We start from the raw sequence: 21,388 nt of genomic DNA, 5'->3' as shown, positions 1-21,388 counted from the left end.
CCAGGTGTCTGAGCCCCTGAAGGCCCCCTTCCTTCATCCTGTGGAGACCCTCCTGGAACCGTTTCCAGTTGCTTCTGTCCCTCCACCTCTCTGGGCTCCAGCTCCCCTTCCATCACCCATCTTTCACCAGTGCCCACCTATAGTCACCTGTCTCACCCTGGCCCATCTGGCCCTGGGCTCATTGCTCGAAGGCCACCATCCCTAATCTTCTGGACTGATGCCACCTGCGAATGTCAGCGCCTCCTAAGGATGTCTACAAGCGAACGCGCCCTCCTCCCTGGCTGTGGCCCCAACACATGTGTCCTCTTCACCTCTGTCAGTACCCACTGGGTCCAGCCAAGGTGGCCTGGGGTCCGCAGGGCAGATCGGCCCTGCTTTAGCGGGCCTTCAGTAAGGACAAAGTCCACCGTAAGCAATCTCAGGGCCACCATTTGCCCAGTCATCCGAACCAGATGTCCGTGCACCACCGGAGCACCCTCTTCTGCCTCCCAGCCCGGGTCCGAGCCGCAGGAGTCCGCGCGGGCGCCGCGGGGGCTGGGACGCAGAAGCCCGAGGGCCGGGGACTGGGGCGGGGCTCCGGGGGGCGGGACCGGGGTCGGGGCGGGGCCTGAGCCCTGGGCTCGGGATTGGGTCGCGCAGCCGGAAGGGGGCGGTGTCCTAGCCCGGAAAGGACCTGACTTCCCGGAGGCGGCAAATCCGGAGGATCGGCGCCCGCCTTCATGCTGCCCTTGGGCTGCTCGCGCCGGTGAGACCCGCGCGCTGGGAGGGAGCGGGGCGGGAGGGGGCGCGGCGCGCGGCCGGCCGGGGTGCTGAGCCGCCGGTGCGCCCCTCCCAGGCTGGTGGCCGAGCTGCGGGATGCCCTGGACGCCTGCGCCGAGCGGCAGCTGCAGCTAGAGCGGAGCCTGCGCGTCTCCCGCCGGCTGCTGCGGACCTGGTACGCGGACCCCGAGACCACCCGGCCGGGCCGCCCTCGGAATCCCGCTCAGAGCCCCCGGGCGGGGAGGCTGGGCCCAGCGCCCGCTTGCTTGTTGCCAGCTCTGGTCCCCTTTGCCTGCAGGCTCTGAGGTTGGGAGGCTGCCGCGAGGCCAGGCGGCCCCTTGGGGTCGGTCGGGTTTGGGCCCTGCTTCCTGGCTGTGCCGCCACTGTACTGGTCTTGGCAGGGAACCGGCCGAAACGCCGGCTGCGGAGCCAACCCCAGAGCCAGAAACTGATGAAGAGGCCCCGCCTCCAGGTAAACTTGCACCGCCCGCCTGTCCTTGGTGCTGCCCTGCTCTGTTTTCTGACAAGCTGTGGTGAGTGACCACTGCAAGAGTTCTTGGCTTTTGCAGCAGACACGCCCAGCCCTCAAGACCTCAGGGAGCTGGAGCTTCTGACCCAGGCACTGGAGAAGGCTGTGCGGGTGAGAAAGGGCGTCTCTAAGGCTGGAGAAAGACATGGGGCCCTTAGCCTGAAGTCCGCTGCCACTTCTCGTGCTACCACAGCCTCTGCCCCACCCGGGGCCTCAGGCCAGGCTGGCCGGCAAACCTCAGAGACAAAACCACCCAGGGGCATCCACCAGACCACAGTGCCTGCCAGGGGCCTCCCTGAGTGCAGGCTTCCATCAGTGGGGGATCGCACCCGTATGGGGAGAGGAGCCTCAACCACCAAGCCCAGACCAAGCCTCAGGGACCAACAGATACCCCCATCGGCTACTCCTCGGGCCCCAGAAGCTTTCACACTGAAGGAGAAGGGGTATGTTGCCCAAACCCTTCCCAGAGGAACTTCTGTGTGTACCTGCGCAGACTCTTGCCAGCAGCAGGAATCTGGGATGGGGGGTGACAGGACAGGGTATTGAGCTGGATGTGGACCAGGGGAGCCCCTAGGGTGCCATCCCATGGGATCCATGCCCCGAAGCTTGCAGAATGGACCATTGCTAGAGCCTGTCCCCTTCTCCCTGGCTGTCCAGTGCCCCATCCTCTTACCCACCCGTTCCACCCAGCCCCACCCAGGGCTCCACATGGGCTGTGGAGGGCCTGGGCTCTGCTCCTGGTGTCCTTTCTTCCCTCCAGAGCAGGGAGCAGAGCTGGACTGTGCTGGCTCCCACAACCAATCTGAAAGTCCTGTTGCATGTTGGGGGTGGGGGCAGCCTCCAGAGTGAGGCTACTCTGAGCACTGGCTTCCCTGGCAGGAGCCTGCTGAAGCTACCCATGGCCTACAGGAAAGTGGCTTCCCAGAACTCTCGGTAAGGTTGAGTCTCCGCTGGGTGGGGGTGGAGGGGAGACCAGGGAGACCCAGGCAACCCACCAGCCCAGGCCACATCGGTAAGACGTTTCCAGCAGGCCACTCTGCTTTATTGGCTGGGTGGGGACACTTTCCATGTTAAGAGAGTCTGCCTGGCTAGGACTTGGACTCAGCAGGCTTTCGGGCTGAGAGACTGCGTCCCCAGCTGTCCTCCCTGTGGAGGTGGGTGTGATAGTGTCAGCTCCGTAGAGGTGCAATAAGGGTTCAACAAGGTGGGGCCTTTCACGTGTTCGTGCAGTGTCTGCTCTAAAGCCCGTACCCAGAGTTCTTTACCGTGGTCGCAGGTAGTCCCAGTTAGTCCCAGTTTCCAGGGGAGTTGCCAGCTCCTCTCCTCTCCTCCCTTGAATTCTTAGTACTTCCCCAGAGTGTGTGGACTCTGTCCCCGTCTCACAGACAGCATCCTCTCCATCCCCCAAAGCCTGGGGAGGCCCCTCCTGGCATTCGGCAGAACCAAACACCCCTCATGGGGTCCCTGCCCCAGCCTTTCCCTGCCTCCTGAGGCCCAGCTAGATGGATGAACGGTGCCTCTGTGTGCGTTGCAGCCTATGGGCCCAGCTCAGCTCTCCCCAGACCAGTGACTCCAAGGACACTGCTTCCATGGCCAAAACCCAGTTCCTCCAGAAAATGAAGACGACTGTATTCTTTCTGGGCTTGTGGGACCCCCAGAGTCGGGGCTGTGGGTGGTTCCGGCCTGGTGAGTTTAAAGAGGAACTCCAGCAAGGTCCAGAACCGCTCTGGGGTCCTGTCTTTGGCGGGAGGGGAAGGGGAGAACCTGGCTGCAGAGGAGATTCCCTGACCCATGTCCAGTCGGGCTGGCCCGGCTCTGGGCTCGCTGCTGCGGAGGTAGAGGCGGAGGCCGGGCTCCTGCGGAAGGCCTGCTCGCTGATGAGACAGCGAATGGAGGAAGTGCTCTCTGCAGGTGAGCGGGCCCTGCAGTGTGTCTCAGGGCTGGGAGGGCTTCAGGACTGGCGTGGACCCAGCCTGCCCTCCCTGATTTTTGCATAGAGCCTGCTGACCGGATACAGGAGTACTACTCCCTGCTTACCCTGGAGGGGCTGCAGGCCATCACGGAGCAGTGTCTCCACAGACTGCAGGAGCTGCGCGCAGGTGACACCCGCCACCCCCCGCCCCTTGTGCTAAGGTCTGGTCAGTGGTCATGGGCCTCTGGGAAAGATAGGGTCTCCCCACCGCCTTGTCCCGCAGGACTAGGCGGCACTGCGCCCCCTCGCCACTGCCTTTCCCGACGCAGCCGTGTCACTGTAAATGGTCTGCATGTTTATCTAGTTCCCGAGAAAGTGTCGTGTGAGAGTCACAGGTGTACAGTCAGGTGACTTGCCTGGTGTTGCAAGAGATGGTTGTTGCTGGACGGTAGCGCTCCAGCCAGGGCAGATGGAGGCTTCGCACCTCCTTAAAGGCAAGTGGGAAGGAGGTCCCTGGCTGTCCCACCATGAGGCCACATCCCCCTGTCCTCACAGCTGTGGCAGGACAACAGCTGGGGCCGTGGACTGAGGGGAGATGCTGCAGAGCCTCACTGTCCTGTGAGGGAAGAACAGACCCTACCTGGAGCCCCCAGCTTCTTTTCTACTCCAGCCCCGAGGAGCTGCAGAGTCTGGCGGTCCTCAGGCTGCGGGTGGCCATGCTGGACCAGCAGATTCACCTGCAGAAGGTACTTCCGGGTGAGGGGAGGGACTAGGTGACTGGGTGCCAGGGGAGTGGGGGGGCTTTGGGCCCAGCCAGAAGATGGAGCCTCTGGGCTGTGCACGGGCCTAGGGGCAGAGCTCTGGGATGAAGAGGTTGGCACATGGTGCCCAAAGCCCTCCCTGGAATTGCCCCACTGTGGGGGCCTTCTGTAAGCCCTCCAGTGGCCGCCCGGGACCGGTCCCCCACTGAGATTGTGGTCGTGTGTTACCCCCCAAGGTCCTGATGGCTGATCTCCTCCCACTGGTGGGCGCGCGGGAGCCTCCAGGGCCTCCCTGGCTGGCGCTTTGCCGAGCTGTGCATAGCCTGCTCTGTGAGGGAGGGGAGCGCTTCCTCACTGTCCTTCGAGATGAACCTGCCGACTGAGCCCTTCCTGTGGCCGGCTGCCCCTGGACCCTGCCGCTTCCCAGACTGCTGGACCCTGCCAGGAGGGTGAGGTTGCTCTGACCCACGAGACTGGGAGAGCGCCCCCCTATTAGGTCAAGGGGGATTGAGAGAACTTTCTGTGTGGTGGCCTGGGGGGCTCAGAGATGGCTCTACCCACCTAGGAAAGCAAGGTCCCTGGCCGGGGGCTGGGGGACAGCCCCCGGCTCCTACTGAACAACCCAGGGCCCCAAAGCTAGCAGTCAGGCCTCTGCTTGGCATAGCCTTCAGCAGGCTCGGAGACCAGAGGCCTGTCAGGCTTTTTTCTTAGCTACCTCTGTTCTTTCCTGCTTTCACACTTACCAGCCATTTGTATGACATTAAAACTCCTTTAGAAAGGATCTAGATTTAAGGCAGGACTTGGCGTGTTCGTTTTTTTTCTTTGTGTTTTTGCTTACCACGAACATATCCAGCATATTTATTGAGAACACACGTAGGCCTCTGTGATGCAGGGAGGGGGCAGGAGGGCACTGAAGGTGAGTAGCACTGGGGACTCCCCTCCAGCATCGGCCTGAGCACACCAGAAGCCCCTTCCCCGCCTTGCCTAGACTGGGCTCACTCAAAGACGCCAAAGCCACCGGCCCAACTCAGTGAGCGGGCTCTCTTGGCCACGGTGGTCCTTCTAGCACCCATGCTCACCACTTCCTCCTGGGCTGTTGCTGTGCCCAGCGTGGGCCCCCCTCACTGCACTGTCACCTCTTCCAAGGCTCTTGCCTCTCCCACTGAAGGAAGGCAAGAAAACGCAGAGTTCAAGGTCATGGTCTCTGGGTTTATACCAGTCATAGGTTTGGGTTTCCACTTTGACTTGATTTCTGCTGGGGGACTTTCAGCAAGATTCTTAAGGGGACTGAGCCTCAGTTCCCAGTGTCGTCCCCAGTGTCGTACTGGGGGTAGTTGTCAAGAGAGGTTATCAAAGAGACATGACCACCTGTAGCCCCTAGAGCTGGATCTGGGCAACGGGAGGCTCCTCACTCCCCTCTCCATCTTGGACTATGGGTTCCACAGCCTTTTCACTCCCGGAGCCTGCTGTGAGGACTCAGCCCCAAGGTAGCGCCGTGGGGCAGAGAACACCTGCACGGTAACAGAGCCCAGGGCAGGCCCCCCCGACACCACCTTTTAGGCTCTGGTGGGCAGAAACGGGGATGTAAGTTCCCTTTGCTTAGGAACCCTGCCACCTCCCCACCTGGGGGGGCCGGCTCTTCCTGCAGCCTATGCCTGCCCTCTGCCTGTGCAGCCAGTCTCAGATGACCCCAGGAGGCTCCCGAGGGGCCCACAGTAGTAATGGCCCTTACCCCTGTGGCTGGGGCGAGGACAAATTACACAGTGGTAGGCCCTGGGACGGCCCGGGAGGCCATGGTGTTCTTTAAATAAGCCTTGCCTAGGCACCTGAGCCAACCAAGCACAATCCTCAAGAGCTGGGGCATTGTTGTGTAGCTAGGATTGAGCAGCAGGGAATTCACACCAGCCTCTGCTCCCTGGAGCAGAGGGACCCAGGCCCCGAGCCAGGCAGCTTCTGGAGTAGGCCGGGTCTTCTGAGCACCAGGTGGGGTGTCACAGGTGTGGGGCATGAGCTGAGTGATGCTGAAGCGGCCTTGGGGTTGCCCCCACAGGCCAGAAACCTTGAGTAATGGAATCCCAGGTCTTGGGGGTTGCTGGGGACCAGATGACAGACTAAAGCAGGAAACCTAAAAACAGTCCTCATTGCACTAAGGGGCCTGTAGGGAGTGGAACAGCTCTGTCCACTGACCAGGGCAGGAACAGGGAAGGGGGAACCGAGAGGTGGGGAGCCTGGTGGACAGCTACTCCCGTCCAGGCCACTCTTGCTACTTCCAGAGACCATGCCCAGTTGATCTGATCTTGAGGAACCTTTCATTTCCAGGGTGAATCCCACCACTCTGCTACTGGCCTAAACCCATTTCCATAGCCAATGGTCTCCACCTTAATTATTTTAGTCCACCAGTCCGCTTGGTTTACTGGACCTTTGCCCCCTGAGGGCAAGGATGCTGTCCACCTTGGCTCCTAGCCAGGCCCAGATGGGCGCCCAGAGATTGCTGATTCAGTGACCCTCCCGTCAGGACCCGTCCTCCGTGTTGCCTTGTGGGGCGCGCTGTCCGCACCTGGGCAGGCAGGTGGCGCCCGTAGCATGAGGGAAAAGGAGGGTCGAGGTCCGGGTTAGGGCCCCCTTCGACATTCGCGCCCGCCCACCCTGATTCAGCGCCAAGCCGGGAGGCGGCAGCGACCTCCTCTCCCCGGCGTCCCGGTGGCGTCACCGCATCCCGGGCCAATCCGCTCTGACGTGGCGGTCGAGGATGGGAGTGGGGGCTACGCGGGCGCCCACACCCACCCTGAGCGCGGCCCCCCATCGGCGACATGAGCGCGCCCGAGCCCCCGCCCGCCGCGCCTGCCGAGCCCCCCGCCCCCCCTGCGCCCCCCGAGCCCCCCGGGGCCCTGCACGCGCTGCTTTTGGCCACCGGCGGCGTGGGGGGCTCCTGGCCGCGCTGCGTCCTGCCGTTCGGCGCCGTGACCCTGCTGGCCGGCGCCGCCGCCACAGCCATCACCTTCTCGCTGCGCGGACCCCACCTGGACCTGGAGCAGGGCGTGGCGCTGACCACGCTGGGCGCGGGCCTCGGGCTCCTGGCCGCCGCCTTCCTGTGCTGGCGCGCCCGGCGGCAGCGGCGGGTCGAGCGCGCGGGGCGGCTGGAGCCCGGGACGTCCTGAGCCCGTGCGCGCGCGCGGCCCCCTCCCCTGCGAAGTCACCGGGAGCCGGACGCCTCCTCTCTCCGGACTTCGCCCCGCCGGGGCGCGCAGAGCACAGCGAGCGGGACACGAAAGCCCCCTCCCCAGACTGTTCCTTCCTAAGCCCTTAGGAGGCCAAGGGGGTGGGGGCTACGAGCCATTTCCCTCTGCTCTTCGGACGCCTCTCCCCATTCCTCCCAGCGTTGCTTTTCAGCGTTCTGCTTGGCGCTCAGAGTCGATCGCCACCGCGGAGAGGGCCTGCGTGGCACGGGGGCCCTGCCGGGGGAGCAAAATGCGAGATGGCCGCGGACTCGGTGGGTCTACCCTCCTGTGGTGAAGCAGACCGTGCTCCCCTCCCCACGCCGTGTGTCTTGCCTGCTGGGTTGGAAGCCCCTCTTGGCATAATAGACGCTCAATAAATGTTTGTGTGAAATGTGTACAAGTGGTGGCTTGCAAAGGTCTGGACGGAACAGTATGTCCTGGGCTGGGCCAGGAGTGTTGGGCCAGTTTGCCTGACAAGGAAAGACTCCAGGCGCCTGAGGCTTGGGACTGTCTGGCCCCCTGAGTCCCTTTCTCCCTGGACAGGTTCTCTGAGTGCCCCCAAAGCCAGCAGCTGTCACTCTGACTGGGGGTGGGAGTGGACTGACAAGGTGCATGGGGGGGATGGGAGGGTGGGGTCTCCTCTAAGGTACCAGGATGGACCAGGACCAGTGGAGAGGGGTGAGAGGCCCCAGAGGCTGGGGACAGGTGGCACAGTCCACAGGACTGAGTCCAGCAATGAGCCCAGACTGGGGGCTGCGGAGGCCTTCCCTCACTCTCATCAGGCCATCTGCCAGGGCCATCCTTAGGGGTCAGAAGAGAATGTGTTCAGGGGGCCATTCTGGGGGAAGAGGCAGGGCTGCCTGCAGCCTCCTCCCTGGGGAGGTGGTGGTACCACAGCCCTCTGGGCCCAGAGCTTTCTGCTTGCTGACACCGACCAAAGCCCTGAACACTTGTGCACACAGCAGGCTGAGCCCTGGGGGCCTCCTTCCACCCACACCAGAAACCACCAGATGTTCTGCAGACCTTAGCCCCAACTCCCGGGGAGGCTGGGCTGCAGACAAAGCCTGCAAGTCTGACGCAGGGTTGGAGGGGAGGCTGCCCCCCGATTTCCTTTCTTCACTCCTGTGTCTTGAACTCCAGACAGCCAGGGGCTCCCTGGAGGCTCATCTCGGGCTCTGTGGAACCCTTGTGTTGGGCCTGGGCATCTCTCCCCACTGCGGCCAGCTAGTCTAGCTCCTAATGGTCCTGGAAGGATCTGTCGCAGCTGGTACTCTCTTGCCAGGGGCTCACTCTCCCCAGAGTGGGTTTGAGGCTGTTGATCAGAAAGACCTCGAAGAGGGTGGCTGGTAAGATGCTGTTTTTGAACTTGACTCATGCTGGAGCAGACTGGGCTTCCCGTCAGCACTCTCATTTGTTCGCGGCTATCCGTTGTAAGGGGAACTTTTTTTTTTTTTTTTAACCTCAAAGTTGAGATTAGGTGCCATGGCACCTGGGGCAGAGGGGACCCACAGACCCAGCAGCCCTGCTGCTGCTAAAGGAGAAGGGAGAGAAGCCAGCAGCCCTTCTGATTGGATTCTTCCCAAGCCTCCCAGGATCTCATCAGCCCCTGCATTCCCACCCCTGCATTTGTGAGGGACTAACCAGAAGGTGCTAATCACTTCAGGTGCCCCATCACCCTATCTTCCTGGCTGCCCCCTCCTCTTCTCTTTTGGTTTCCCTTGGGAGGCTCCAGGGATCCCTGTCCCTACTCTCCTATACAGCAAGGAGATTCTGCTTCTCTCTACCTTCTTCTTGTAGAAGAGGCAGCTCTGCCAGCCCAGACGCATCCACATGGCAACCTCCATCAGCTGCTGGGCCCGGCCTGAACTGAAACTTTTCACACTTTCTCCCAGGTCACACACGTTCCCGTGTTCCCTGGCCCCTCTGAACGCAGCCCACTCTTCCTGCTTGCCCCCCTCCATCAGGGGCTTACTGGTTCTGGGGAAGTGGTCTATATCCGGAGCAGTTCTGGTCTCTCTTGACTGGGTCATTCTCGGATGCAGCTGCCCCATTCCCAGCTGGGGCCCAGACTGCCCAGCTGGGTTCCTGCCTCAGTTTCCCTACTCAAACCTGCCAGCATGTGGTCCAGGCTCAGGGGTTCTCACATGTGACCAGGCCCTCCCCATGGGCCAAACTCCACTCCCAAACCTCTACAGGAGTCCTCAACTGCTGGCCAAGACTCCGAACCCCACGGGATCCAGTTAATTAGTGGGCTCCCCTGCCCCAGCTTCTGCTTCCTCCATGCCAGCTCTAGGGGCTGGCTCCATCTCGGTGATGCAACTAGATGGAGACCCAGAGATGCTGTGGGACATGAGTTCAGCCCGATCTGGGTGGGATATGCCAATTTCATTACTTAGGCGAGCTCCAGTCAGACCGGGAGGACACATCCTTCCTGAACATAAAGCAAGAAGGACTCAAGGCTGTGGGGTCCCTCCCTGGCTGCATCCAATACCTTTGCAGCTCGTCAACCCCTCCTCCCGCCCCCACCGCCAAAGGCTCAGCAAAGTTGAGTAACAGTCAGACGAAAAAAACTAAATCTCAGGTTAAGGAGCCTGAACCACAGAGCCAGAAATTGGAGCAGCTTGGTTTCAAAATCAGACCTGGTCCCAATTGTGGGTTTTTTTCTACTGGAGCCAACCTCTGCTTGGGGACATCCCATAACCACCAGCCCTGCTTGGCTGCTACAGCCCTGAGTGTTCCCTGTAGAGACCCAAGGGAGCATCAGGGCACCAGCCTTCAGATGGAGGGCCCAGCCTGCCAGATGGGCCTGAGGGAGGAGGCGGCCAGACCCCCGCCCAGCACGTGGCACAGCCGCAGGAGCAGTCAGGGCCTGGATGCCGGCCGGGGACCCTGCTGGGTGGTCCCCCACGGGCTGCGTGGCTGAGCCGCCCCCTCCAGATCCCTCCCGCCGGCGCATTCCTGGCTCCCCGGCCCCTCCCCCGGTTCCCGGGCCTCCCAGCCCCCTCCCCCGCTGGCCCAGCCAGTGTCTGAATCTGCTTCTGATTCCGGCTCTGCCGACGAGGCCCCCTCCCCTCCCCTCCCTCCTTCCCCGGCCTGAGCAGCCACGCCCCCGGCTGGGCCCAGGCTTGCGCCTACTGCGCCCCCCACCCCCTCCTGGCACAGCTTGCCCGCCCTCGCTACAGCCGGGAGGAGGCGGCGGCCCGGGCGCCCCAGGCCCCGCCCGCCCTCGGCCCTTCCCGGGAGGCCGGGAGACCTGCTCGACCCGGCCCTCGGTGGGTGAGTGCAGCGGCGGGCGACGGGTGGGGCCTCCGCGGGCGGAGGCGCAGGGAGCGGGGGCGACTCCTGTCAACGCTCCAGGCCCAGCGGGAGGACGCGCCAGCATCCCCGCTGTTGCGCTTGGCCCGGGGCGTGCCCGCGGCTGCTCCCACCTCTTGGCCCCGGTTGGGGCCGCCCGGGATTGCGCGGCATTGCGGGCCAGCGGGCAGAGCCTCGGATCCGAGCTCTTTCCCCCCGAGGGCAGCGGCGTGGGGCCCGGCGGGTTGGCTGATTCACCGCAGCTCCGGCCATGCCTGGCTGGCCCTGGGGGCTGCTGCTGACCGCTGGCACGCTTTCCGCCGCGCTGAGCCTGGGCCCGCCAGCGCCCGCCGACCCCTGCCATGACGACGGGGGCGCGCCCCGCGGCTGCGTGCCTGGCCTGGTGAACGCCGCCTTGGGCCGTGAGGTTCTGGCGTCCAGCACGTGCGGGCGGCCGGCCACGCGGGCCTGTGATGCCTCGGACCCGAGGCGGGCACACCCCGCCGCCCTCCTGACCTCAGCGGGGAGCACCACAAGCCCTGTGTGCTGGCGTTCGGATTCACTCACGCAGGTGCCCCACAATGTGACTCTCACGGTGCCCCTGGGCAAGGCTTTTGAGCTGGTGTTCGTGAGCTTGCGCTTCTGCTCTGCGCCCCCGGCCTCGGTGGCCCTGCTCAAGTCACAGGACCATGGCCGCAGCTGGGCGCCACTGGGCTTCTTCTCCTCCCGCTGTGGCCTGGACTACGGCCGCCTACCTGCCTCTGCTGATGGCCCACCTGGCCCAGGGCCTGAAGCTCTGTGCTTCCCTGAGCCCCAGGTCCAGCCTGATGGTGGTGGCCTCCTGGCTTTCAGCGTGCAGGACGGAAGCCCACCAGGCCTGGATCTGGACAGCAGCCCAGTTCTCCAAGACTGGGTGACTGCCACAGACATTCAACTAGTGCTCACAAGGCCTGCCGTGCTGGGGGATGCCAGGGACTCCATGGCCATGGTCCCTTACTCCTACTCAGCTACTGAGCTCCAGGTGGGCGGGCGCTGCAAGTGCAATGGGCATGCCTCAAGGTGCCTGCTGGACACCCAGGGCCACCTGATCTGCGACTGCCAGCATGGCACCGAGGGCCCCGACTGCGGCCGCTGCAAGCCCTTCTACTGCGACAGGCCATGGCAGCGGGCCACGGCCCGGGAAGCCCACGCCTGCCTTGGTGAGGCCTTGGAGGGTGGCCTGGGGATCCTGGACCAGGCCAGCCTGCCCCTGACCCATCCCTTCCTGCAGCTTGCTCCTGCAATGGCCATGCCCGCCGCTGCCGCTTCAACATGGAGCTGTACCGACTGTCCGGCCGTCGCAGCGGCGGCGTCTGTCTCAACTGCCGACACAATACCGCAGGCCGTCACTGCCACTACTGCCGGGAAGGCTTTTATCGCGACCCTGGGCGTGCCCTGAGTGACCGCCGTGCTTGCAGGGGTGAGCCTGCCACCAGCTACCTGCATATCTTCGCCTTGTTTCCTGCATCCCCACATGGGCTTCTAACCATCCTGTCTCTGTCCTCAGCATGTGACTGTCACCCTGTTGGTGCCGCTGGCAAAACCTGCAACCAGACCACAGGCCAGTGTCCCTGCAAGGACGGCGTCACCGGCCTCACCTGTAATCGCTGCGCCCCTGGCTTCCAGCAGAGCCGCTCTCCAGTGGCCCCCTGTGTTAGTGAGTGATCTTGCCCTCCTGCCTCCTCAGCTGAGTCCACCCACGCCAGCTCCCTGCTGGTACCGGCTTGTCCCCTGAGCCCTCCCTGCACATGGTCCCTCTTCAGTGTAGGCCGTTCTTTCATCCTGTTCGCAGAGATTCCTGCCCCTGGACCCACTGAGGAGAGCAGGCCTGTGGAGCCCCAGGGTGAGTGGACCCAGAACAAGGTCCCAGATTGGTATGCTTGGGGGAAGGCTTTGGGTTCAAGGAGGGGAGGAGGAAAGGGTGGGGTAGGGAGGTGGGGATTCTGTGCCAGCCTCCACACCCCCTCCAGACTGCGACTTGCACTGCAAACCAGCCCGGGGCAGTTACCGCATCAGCTTGAAGAAGTTCTGCAGGAAGGACTATGGTAGGCTCCTGCCTTCACCCTCTCGCCTTGCTCTTTTCCCTCCCTGGGCCTCCCACTATCGCTGCTCCCGCCTTGTCAGCTCCCGGTGGCCTCTAGATGCACACCCCCACCCCAGCGCTTAGTGCCCGCCATCCGGTTCCGTCCCTTTCGCGCTCCCCCTTCGCCACACGGCTAGCGCGCGGTGTTCCTCCGCACGACCCGCCCCCTCACGGCTACTCCCCCACTTGACCCCACCCCCTCTCGCCCTCCCCGCAGCGGTGCAGGTGGCGGTGAGCGCGCGCGGCGAGGCGCGCGGCTCGTGGACGCGCTTCCCGGTGGCCGTGCTTGCAGTGTTCCGGAGCGGCGAGGAGCGCGCGAGGCGGGGGAGCAGCGCGCTGTGGGTGCCCGCGCGGGACGCGGCCTGCGGCTGCCCGCGCCTGCTGCCGGGGCGCCGCTACCTGCTGCTCGGCGGCGGGCCAGGGACCGCGGTCGGGGGCCGAGGGCCCGGGCTCAGCGCCACCCGAGGGAGCCTCGTGCTGCCCTGGCGCGATGCGTGGACGCGGCGCCTGCGGAGGCTGCAGCGGCGTGAGCGGCGGGGTCGCTGCGGGACGGCCTGAGCCCGAAGCGCGGGCGGGGCGCTGCCTCCACATCGAGGCGCACGTTCATCCACTGCTTCCGCCCGCAGAGGAGTCTTTGCTGGCGTCGCGCGCGTCGCCATCTAGGCCCTCCCCCGACCGTGCCCAGCGACTCCCCAGCCACGCGCCCATGCCTGCGAGGGCTGTGACGGACGCAGCGACACCCCACCCCGACAGAGAGGGATGTGATGGCCCCAGAGAGCTGCTTCGAGGCTCCATTAGGCAGCTGCCATCCCATCCTCGCATTATCTTCCCCCTCCAAGAGACACTGCGATCGTCTCTGAAGGCTGGGAGCCCCCAGGGGGGCCGAACTACACTTCGAGGCTCTGCGAACACCCTAAGGGCCGCTGAGACTCCCCCACCAGCGATGCAGTGACCCCTCAGAGCGCATTCTCAACTTTCCAAAAGGCACCGTGACCCTCTCCCAACAGATACGAACCCACTTGTGATGCCAGGACCCACCTAAGGTCTGAAAACTCCCCAAGGGCTGTGGGGGCTTCAACCCTCACGGACTCTATCTCCACATACGCCCGTGGATCCCCGCGGGGCTCGGGGGCACCGGCTCCCCCGCCCCCTGCCGGGACCCGCAGAGGGCGCTGTGACTCCTCCCCCAGCGAGGACGACCGCCTCCGGTCCTCGTCTGCCCGCCTGTCACCTCCGCCTGCCCTGCCTCTGCCGCTTGGGCGTCCGGGTCCCTGTCCCCGCTGCGTCTCTGCCTGAGTTTGGCCCCTTTCTTGGCCTGCTGTATCCCTGTCCTGTCTCCGTCCGGCTGTCTCTCTCGGCCTCGGACTCAGGGCTCCTCAGGTCAGGTCCCGCCCATAGGACCCCCTGCGCACCCTCTCCGCCTGCTCGGGACCGGACGTCGTGTCCACGCAGACGAGCGTTCCCCGGTCTACGCGTGACCCGGCGGGGCGGCGACTCTGGCTGGCCGCCCTCTCGGCTCCGGACGCCCCCAGCCTTGCCTTTGGCTGGACCTCGCATCCCCCGCCCACTCGGCTTGCGCCCCTCAGCATAGGGACCCGATTCTGGCCAACGCCCGCTCCCGCGGCCCGGCGGCAGGGCGCCAGCGCGCATGCCCAGAGCCCGCCGCGTCCGAGACCCGCGGGCGCCCGGGGTGGGCAGCCGGCGGCGCGTGCTCGACGGGGGCGGGGCCGCGTGCGCGCGTGCGCAGAAGGGCCCGCGCTCAGTCGCTCGGCCAGCTGAGGAGAAGCGGCGCGGCGCGGCGGGCGGAGGTGGGTGCGCGGTCGGCTCGGCGGGCGGGGGGCGTGACGGCCCGGCGCGGGGCCGGGTCGCCGGCTGTCAGCGCGGCGGGGGCGTGCTGAGGGAGGGGACGTGGGGCAGGGCTGTGGGGCCTCCGTCCAAGGCGGGGCGCTGGGGCCGGCCGTGGCGCGGGTAGGGGTCCGGACCCCGTGCGCCCGGGGCCCGCGGCCGTCCGCCTGGCCCTGCCCGCCCTCCACGGGCTGGGCCCCGCGGACCGAGCGCCGGGCGCGAGGGGCTCAGGGCAGGGGCCCATCTCAGCCCCGCCCGACGCCCACCGCGGGGGCAGGGCCTACGCCCCCCCTTCCCCCCACCAGCCGAGGTCCGCGGTCGGCCCAGAGCAAAGCGTCGGAAAGAGCTGTTCCTGTGTCACTCTTTTCTTGGGGCACTTTCCGGTTCTGCGGGGTAGGAAATCCTCTCCTGGACTCGAAATTGCAACAGATTCTCTGATAACGTTCTGCCCTTGAAGACCTGCAACTGCTCTCCTCTGGGCCCTCTGCTTGCCCCAGGATGACCCGCCCGCCCACCTGCCGCCCAGGTACCTGTCTGCCCAGCCTCGGAGCCCTTGGCCTGGCTGCTGTGCTAGGCGGCAGCCATCCTCCAGGCCTTGCCTGCGGAAGGGAGCGTTTCGTCAGGGCCCCTGGCGCTGTGCTTTTCGAGCCTGGAGTAGGCATAGCTGGAGGTTGGGCATAGGCTGCACCCGGTGCGGGTTTTCTTTGGGCCCCGGTGCTGGTGGCCTGGCTGTAGGTTTTCATTGATGACCTCACTCCATACAGGGACAGACGCTGTGGGGTTCCTGGAGTGCCACTGGCTGGACTGACATTAAAGGCCAAAGGTTGTCTAAGAGCCACCTGGGCTATGGGGAGGCCCAAGTAGTCTGAAGATAGCAGTGTGCACGGGAGCCACAGGCCTGGTGGCCAATGGCTCTGTGGTGGTGATGCTGGCATTCTGGTGTTTGCCCATTTTCTTATTCCTAGTCAGGAGTCTGTCTGCCTTTCTGGGGTCAATAGGGGCACTCGAAGCTGGTTTTCATTATTTCGATGTATATTTGGTCAGCTGTCAGAGGGTGAATTACAAAAAACAAAAAACACCCCCTCTGCCCCCCCAAACTCCATTATTCCACAGATGTAGCTGTTTCCTCCACTTGAGGATGAGGGCTTGCACCAGACCCCTGTAACTGTTTGCTTAATTGTCTTGGAGCCAAGCATGCAGGTCCTCTTCATTTGAAGGGGTACAGGCTTTGAGAAGCAAACCTAAGTAAGAAAAGTTCAGGGAATCTCACGAAGGTTTTGCACTTAGTCCTAGCCGGGGGTGCAGCCCCTCACACACTTCTTTTGCTCTGAAGCTTGGTCCTCGACTAATCTTCTCAGCCCTCGGATTAAGTCTTTACGTGAAGCACTTATCGGGTGCAAGTGGTCTGTTTGGAAGCTTGTCTCTCCCTGTGAACAGGGTGAGAGCCACGTCACATTCATCTTTGCTCCCTTATTATTGTCTGGCATGGAGTGGGCAGGCGGGTATCTCTGAACAGCTGTTGACATGAACCAAGGTCCTGAAGCTAGCGCAGTAATTCCCGTCTGGGTTAAGGGTGACCTTCGGGGAACGTAGACGTCACCTGGACAGGCTTCTCATAACAGTAATAAAATTCACCCCCGAGTCTGCAGGTTCACCTGCAGGTGGGCCCTGGCGCACCTGCCAGGACCGTCCAGCAGGCCAAGTGACCTTGGGTACACCATGTTGCTCCTAATTCCAGTTGTGGTCTGAGCCAACCTCAGAAGACATATTTGAGTGTTTGCTTTTAGATGGTTTCTGGTATGAAGTACATAAGAACAACAAAGCAGGTTATAAAAAAGCACTTAACATTTACCCTGTTCAATGTTTTACCCGTTGAAGCATACCTTTCCTGTTATGACAACTCTGTCCGTGGAAGAAAGAAGCCCTTTTCCACTCAAAGCCGCATTTTCAGTGGCTGTTGCAAGTGTCACTTTCCCAAATGGAGATAGTATCAGAGGGGGAAAAAAAACACCTAAGGCATTTTATTAAGAATCCACTTGAATTCTTTATTCGGTGCTTTTCATTATGCTTTTAACACAAATTTATCGAGATCCTACTGTTCTTGGTACAAGGAGGCCCTATGCGGGAGTCCGTGTGCCGGAGCTGGCCGCATGGGGAGGAGGGGACTGCTGTGTGGGGCTGGTGGTGGGGAGCAGTAGCCTCTGGCTGTGCAGAGGGGAGAGAGCAGTAGCCTCTGGCTGCCCTTCCGTAGGGATTCCTAGGAAGGACTTGAGCTAAATCTTCACAAAGAATAGATGTGGCGAGGCCGTGTGAGGGAAAGAGGCTTCTGGGCAAAGGGACCATGCGTGTGTGGAGAGAAAGGCCTAACGATCTCACACCCTGTAGTTGAAGGAAGGGCCTCGGGAGACTCCAGAGGTCAGGGAAAGTGAGGCTGGTGGCAGACTGGGAAAGAGGGTTTGAGTTCCAGGTTCAGGTTTGAACTTTACCCTGAGAGCGGTGGGAAGCAAGCCCCCAAAGGGTCTCGGGTTTGTGAGTGGCTGATATGATCGTCCTCTCAGTGGGGGGGACCAGGCAGCGGTAGCAGTGTTGGGTTGTGAAGGCCTGCACTGAGTCAGAAGCCGTTGAGGGGCCACAGAAGCCTCCCTAGCCAGATGTAGCCCCAGTGCAGAGGAAGGGTGCCGGGGGACAGAAAGGAGAGAGGGACCATGGGACAGGTGGCTGTAGGGAGGGGAAGGGCCAGGGAGAAGGGAGGCGTAAGGAACATTCCAAGAGTGGGTGACAGCAGTTGGCAGCCCCGTGCCACACACACACAGGGTGCTAGAAGGAAGCTGGTTTGGGGGAAGGTGACAACTTCCGGTTGGAGATGTTGAGCTGAAGGTCAGTAAGGCTTCCGGGTGGGAGGTGGGTGTACATTAGTCTAGAGTCAGGGAGAGCGTCCTGGGCTGGGGAGTGTTCGCGGGACTCCTTCCAGTGGTGCTGAAGCCGCAGGACTGGGGTGGGTCTCCCCAGGTCTGTGTATGGAGTAAGCAAGAGAAACCTGGAGGGATCTGAAGTTTTATGTCCGTATGGGAAGAGAGTGGGCAAGGTAATGGAAGTCTGATTCATAAGCCCTTGCCTGGGAGCCTGGGGGCAGGATCGTGGGGTTCTTCTTTGTCACAGGGCCCCAGTTTGTTGGTTAGAGTAAAGAGCGAAATGTAAGATCCTCAAGGTGCAAAATCAGATGATTGATGCCAGGGGCCTCCCTATCTCATGGCTTTATGTGCCTTTTGGGAAACCCAGATTGTCACTTATCTCAAAGGATCCCATTTCCCTGTAGACGAGGGGTTGGTCCCCTCAGAGCATTCTTAGTTAGATCTCTGAAAAAAGTGTTTTTCACACCCAGAAACCAATTCAAAGTTACAGAACTCTCGAGGCCCCCTTGCTGTACCTCTGGGACCCCAGTTTCTGTGTGGTACACCAGCATTAGCAGCAAGCAGGACTTGGGAAAGATTCTCGATGCTCTCTTGAGCAAGTGTGTGGTGCCCCTTCTGTCTTCTCCCACACCTGGGGGCTGAGGGGGAGAGGGTGGGGAAAGGCCCATGTTGCAAAAGGAGCCTCTCTCTGCCCTCAGGTGGCATAGGACCCCACAGGACTGGTCTGGCCTTCAGATAAGTGCACACTGGGCTGTTAGAAGTTATCTTTGTCTGTGAAGGAACGTGCTCCTCACTTAGGGCACCTGAGACAAGATCTCATTCTGTCCCATGGTGGTTATGTCCCCCCAGCTGACTGTGGGACCTTATCAGTCTCCCCTGGGTGTTGCACAAGGACCTGCTGGCAGGGGTCACATGGGAGCGGTCATGGTTTCTCCCTCCAGCCTCCCTTGCTGCTCTCCCTTTTTACAGGTGATCTGGAACATACTATATATGGCTTGGCCTGTTTCCCATAATCTGAAACTGTGTCTTCCTAGTGGTTACACAATTTTAATTGGGTACCACACACAGTGAGGGCTGTTGCTTACTGATGGGCAATTCTGTTACCAATAAAAGTCTTACTGTGTAGTATTTTAAATGTAGTTCTTACCTGCTCCCACTGAACGCTTCCCTCCCCATTCTGTCCCTTCAGCATTTCCTTGTATCATTTTGCCGGGGTTCTCTCTCTTCAGGAATTCCTTGTCCAGCAAGGATCATTCTAGCCTTTAAATCTTGGTAAAGCTGCCAGACTTAGAAAGACTCAAGTGTACACATTAATTCCTCCTGCCTCAGACAGCCTTCCCTGCCCTTTGGGGCTGTCCCTCCCCACGGCCCAGTACACGCCAGGTCTTGGTCTCAGATTCCTTTGGCTTCTGGGATCCCATGCAGCTGGACTGTATGACGTTTAGTCATCTGCGCTGTGGATGGTGGTCAGTGGCCTGTCCTCTTAAAGACTGTTGGGCTCACTGCCCCGAGTAGCTGTGCCCCCTGATTCCCTGTCCTGGGCCCAGGTTGTCACTTCTTCCTGGGCCAGGGCCTCCTTGTCCTGCAGGACCCAGCTGAGGCACCCGACACCCTGTGCTTTCCTCTCTGCGCACCTGCATCTCCGTTGGCATGGTCCATCCCTCCATGTCCCCATGGGCAGCGGCTCATGGAGAGCTTGTGTCTTTGTATCCAGCACTTGGTACCAGGTGCCAAGGAAGTGTTTTGAATGCCTATTAAAATGATTATGACTGCAAGACTCCCTCTCGCCCCAGCTTTGTTGTGAGGTCTAAAAATACTTGCTTGAGAACCTGCTCTGTGCCCAGCCTTCTGAGGCACACCTGTGACAGGCACCTTGCTTGGGATTCAGACTGGTTGGAATTCTGATGCTGCCGATGGGCGAGACCTCTTTTCCTGCTTCTCATTCTGTGTAGCTGGCTGATGTTTCCCGTGCCCTGAGGGTGTTTGCTCACACCTGCTCTTGGGAAGACCCTGTTTTGCTGGGAAGATCCAGATCCCGCATTAGCAGAACCCCATTCCAGCCTTAGCCCCTGCCTGTGGGCAGACCAGGCCAGACCAGGCTGGGGCAAATGTGTTTGACCCAACAGAGGGCCATAGGGGACTCTTTGGAGTGCCTAACAAGGACCTGTTCCAGGTCCTGTGCCCTAGGCTCAGGTGTCATTGGTAAGACCTGCATTTGAACTTCTGCCTGGAGACGGGCAGACAGGCCAGCCAGCTGTGCTGTGATTAATGCCTCGTTAATGGTTACACCCCTTGTCCCTGGCACGCGCCCTCCATCGTGTGCCACCAGCGAAGGCCACTATCCAGCTTCCCAGAACTGGCTGCCTGGTAGTCACTGTGGAGTTGCCAGTTGCCATTAATATTTGGAAAATCCCTGTGTTCTGCTTCAGGGTCGAGGCAGAGCACAGCCTGTACTCCGGTTATATGCAGACACCTGCTGGGAAGGTCACATGTATAGCACAGGTTGGCAAACGTTCCTGTTGTTACTATTTAGAATTAAATTTTCCTCTTGGGCTAAAGTGGTTTGGGATTTTTCTGCTCTCCATGTTGCTGTCTCTAGGTTCCTCCTTCCCGGGTACACTGGCTATGGCGGGAGGCCCCTGGATCAAAAATCATCATGTAGTGGAAGAGCTGGACCCCTAAGCCCATCCTCACACCAGCAGGCCCACACTTAAAGCTGTTTTTGCCCAAGGAGGGATCACATGCAGCAAGGGCACCCTCAGCCCTGCCTGGGAGGCCAGGAAAGGCAGGTGAAGGAGATTGCTTTGCTGCCACCTCCACAGGAGTTGTCCGGTCCCCACACACCAGGACCAGATCCTGAAGGGAGGGGTCAAGGAAGGGTTTCCAGTGCAGCCCAGAGCTGCATTGGTCATGGGGAGTGCAGGGTGGTAAGCGTCACTCAAGAAAGCAGTTGGAGGTATAGGACCTGAGTTCACAAGAGGATCTTAGGCTGAGCAGAGCGTGGATCCCGTGAAAGCCACATTTAAAAGACTCGCGGGCCAATGGGAGCAGGAGAGGTGGGGCAGCTGAGGGGTCAGGAGGGTGGGAAGCGGGAGACCTTCGCAGAGGAGAGCTGAGAGCAGCAGGGTCACCCATGCGTGCTTCAGGGCGATAAGGACCCAAGGGTGTCTCAGCAAGGTGGGCACACCCACTCTGTCCACAAGCTTCACTGGGAGGGAAGGAAGAAGGAGCCACAGGGCCAGAGCAGCCCGTGGGTTCTTAGGGGACACTACGGCAGATGGGGTGCCCGAGAGGGGAGAGTCAGGGCCCCGGGGGAGATGCAGACTTAAGGGCAGAGGAGGAGGGCCACAGGTGGGTGTGGAGCTATCAGAGAGCTTGCTGGCCAGGGGGCTCTGAGGGCTTGGACCAGGGCAGCCTGATTTTTCCCCTCCAGCTGGTGTGCAGGTGCAGAGAAGTGTGCTGTGGGGCTGGCTTCACCTGTGGGTGTGCCTGGTGGCCCAGCGGGGAAGACCGGAGGGGCTTGACAGGCAGGTCTAGGGCGAGGAGGTGAAGCTAAGCGGGGCCGCTGGGTAGGGGGAGGGGTGGGAAGAGGGAAGGGCATCATGAAAAGCCGTTGGATGGGGTCATGAGAGAGTGGGGTGCACATGACACCCATCTCTGGCACTTTTGGAGCTGACCAGGATGTGGATGAAGTGATAGAGATGTAAAGCTTCTAAAGCTGGGGAGTATCGAGCCAAGGCAGCCTGCTCTGCCCCCTCGTGCTCTGCAGTGATGGTTTTGAGCTGAGTTGGGGGGCCAGGAAACCAGGACCCTGGGCGGCAGGGTCTGAGGAGAGCCCAGACAGAGTGGGGCAAGGCCTGGGGAGAGCTGAGATAGAGGGGGACAGGGTCTGAGGAGAGCTCAGACAGAGGGGGACTGGGTTTGGGGAGAGCATAAACGGGGTGGCAGAGTCCTGGGAGAGGTCAGATAAAGGGGGACAGGGTCTGGGGACAGCCCAGATAGAGAGGGGCGGGTCCAGGGAGAGCTCAGATGGGGG

General features: G+C 61.8%; 3 protein-coding genes across 7 annotated transcripts in view; all 3 read left to right on the top strand.

Moving 5' to 3' along the window:
• The first annotated feature begins 662 nt into the window (after positions 1-662).
• TEDC2 (tubulin epsilon and delta complex 2) lies at positions 663-4,757 on the top strand. The gene is made up of 10 exons (XM_059415995.1): positions 663-745; positions 836-934; positions 1,161-1,231; positions 1,329-1,731; positions 2,168-2,221; positions 2,823-2,916; positions 3,088-3,199; positions 3,286-3,387; positions 3,756-3,946; positions 4,198-4,757. The coding sequence occupies exons 1-10, from the start codon at positions 720-722 to the stop codon at positions 4,342-4,344; spliced, it is 1,299 nt and encodes a 432-aa protein (XP_059271978.1). The 5' UTR covers positions 663-719; the 3' UTR covers positions 4,345-4,757.
• A 5,707-nt stretch (positions 4,758-10,464) lies between these two features.
• Positions 10,465-14,270, top strand: NTN3 (netrin 3). Its single transcript, XM_059415620.1, has 6 exons — positions 10,465-11,672; positions 11,744-11,932; positions 12,020-12,169; positions 12,305-12,355; positions 12,483-12,557; positions 12,813-14,270. The coding sequence occupies exons 1-6, from the start codon at positions 10,745-10,747 to the stop codon at positions 13,151-13,153; spliced, it is 1,734 nt and encodes a 577-aa protein (XP_059271603.1). The 5' UTR covers positions 10,465-10,744; the 3' UTR covers positions 13,154-14,270.
• Positions 14,271-14,300: 30 nt separating this feature from the next.
• Positions 14,301-21,388, top strand: part of TBC1D24 (TBC1 domain family member 24) — a 23,687-nt gene continuing 16,599 nt past the window's right edge. For 3 of the 5 annotated variants that reach the window (XM_059415618.1, XM_059415617.1, XM_059415613.1), the window contains exon 1: positions 14,301-14,403. The gene's annotated coding sequence lies outside the window, so the exon portion shown is untranslated. Of the gene's footprint in view, positions 14,404-14,837; positions 14,967-21,388 lie in introns of all 5 variants that reach the window. The other 2 variants (XM_059415614.1, XM_059415616.1) reach the window with 2 other exon arrangements.

The sequence above is a fragment of the Mustela nigripes genome, chromosome 11 (assembly GCF_022355385.1).
Source record: "Mustela nigripes isolate SB6536 chromosome 11, MUSNIG.SB6536, whole genome shotgun sequence".
NCBI classification, from domain to species: Eukaryota; Metazoa; Chordata; class Mammalia; order Carnivora; family Mustelidae; genus Mustela; species Mustela nigripes.
Note: the sequence above shows the minus strand (reverse complement) of the source record. Positions and strands in the feature narration are given on the sequence as shown.

Coding starts and splice junctions, on each gene's coding strand:
- TEDC2 (XM_059415995.1), top strand. CDS start 720: ATGCTGCCCTTGGGCTGCTCGCGCCG. Junction 3,388..3,755: donor ACTGCAGGAGCTGCGCGCAG/GTGACACCCGCC, acceptor CTGTCCTCACAG/CTGTGGCAGGACAACAGCTG. Junction 3,947..4,197: donor AGCAGATTCACCTGCAGAAG/GTACTTCCGGGT, acceptor TTACCCCCCAAG/GTCCTGATGGCTGATCTCCT.
- NTN3 (XM_059415620.1), top strand. CDS start 10,745: ATGCCTGGCTGGCCCTGGGGGCTGCTGCTGACCGCTGGCACGCTTTCC. Junction 11,673..11,743: donor GGAAGCCCACGCCTGCCTTG/GTGAGGCCTTGG, acceptor CCCTTCCTGCAG/CTTGCTCCTGCAATGGCCAT. Junction 12,356..12,482: donor CAGGCCTGTGGAGCCCCAGG/GTGAGTGGACCC, acceptor CACCCCCTCCAG/ACTGCGACTTGCACTGCAAA.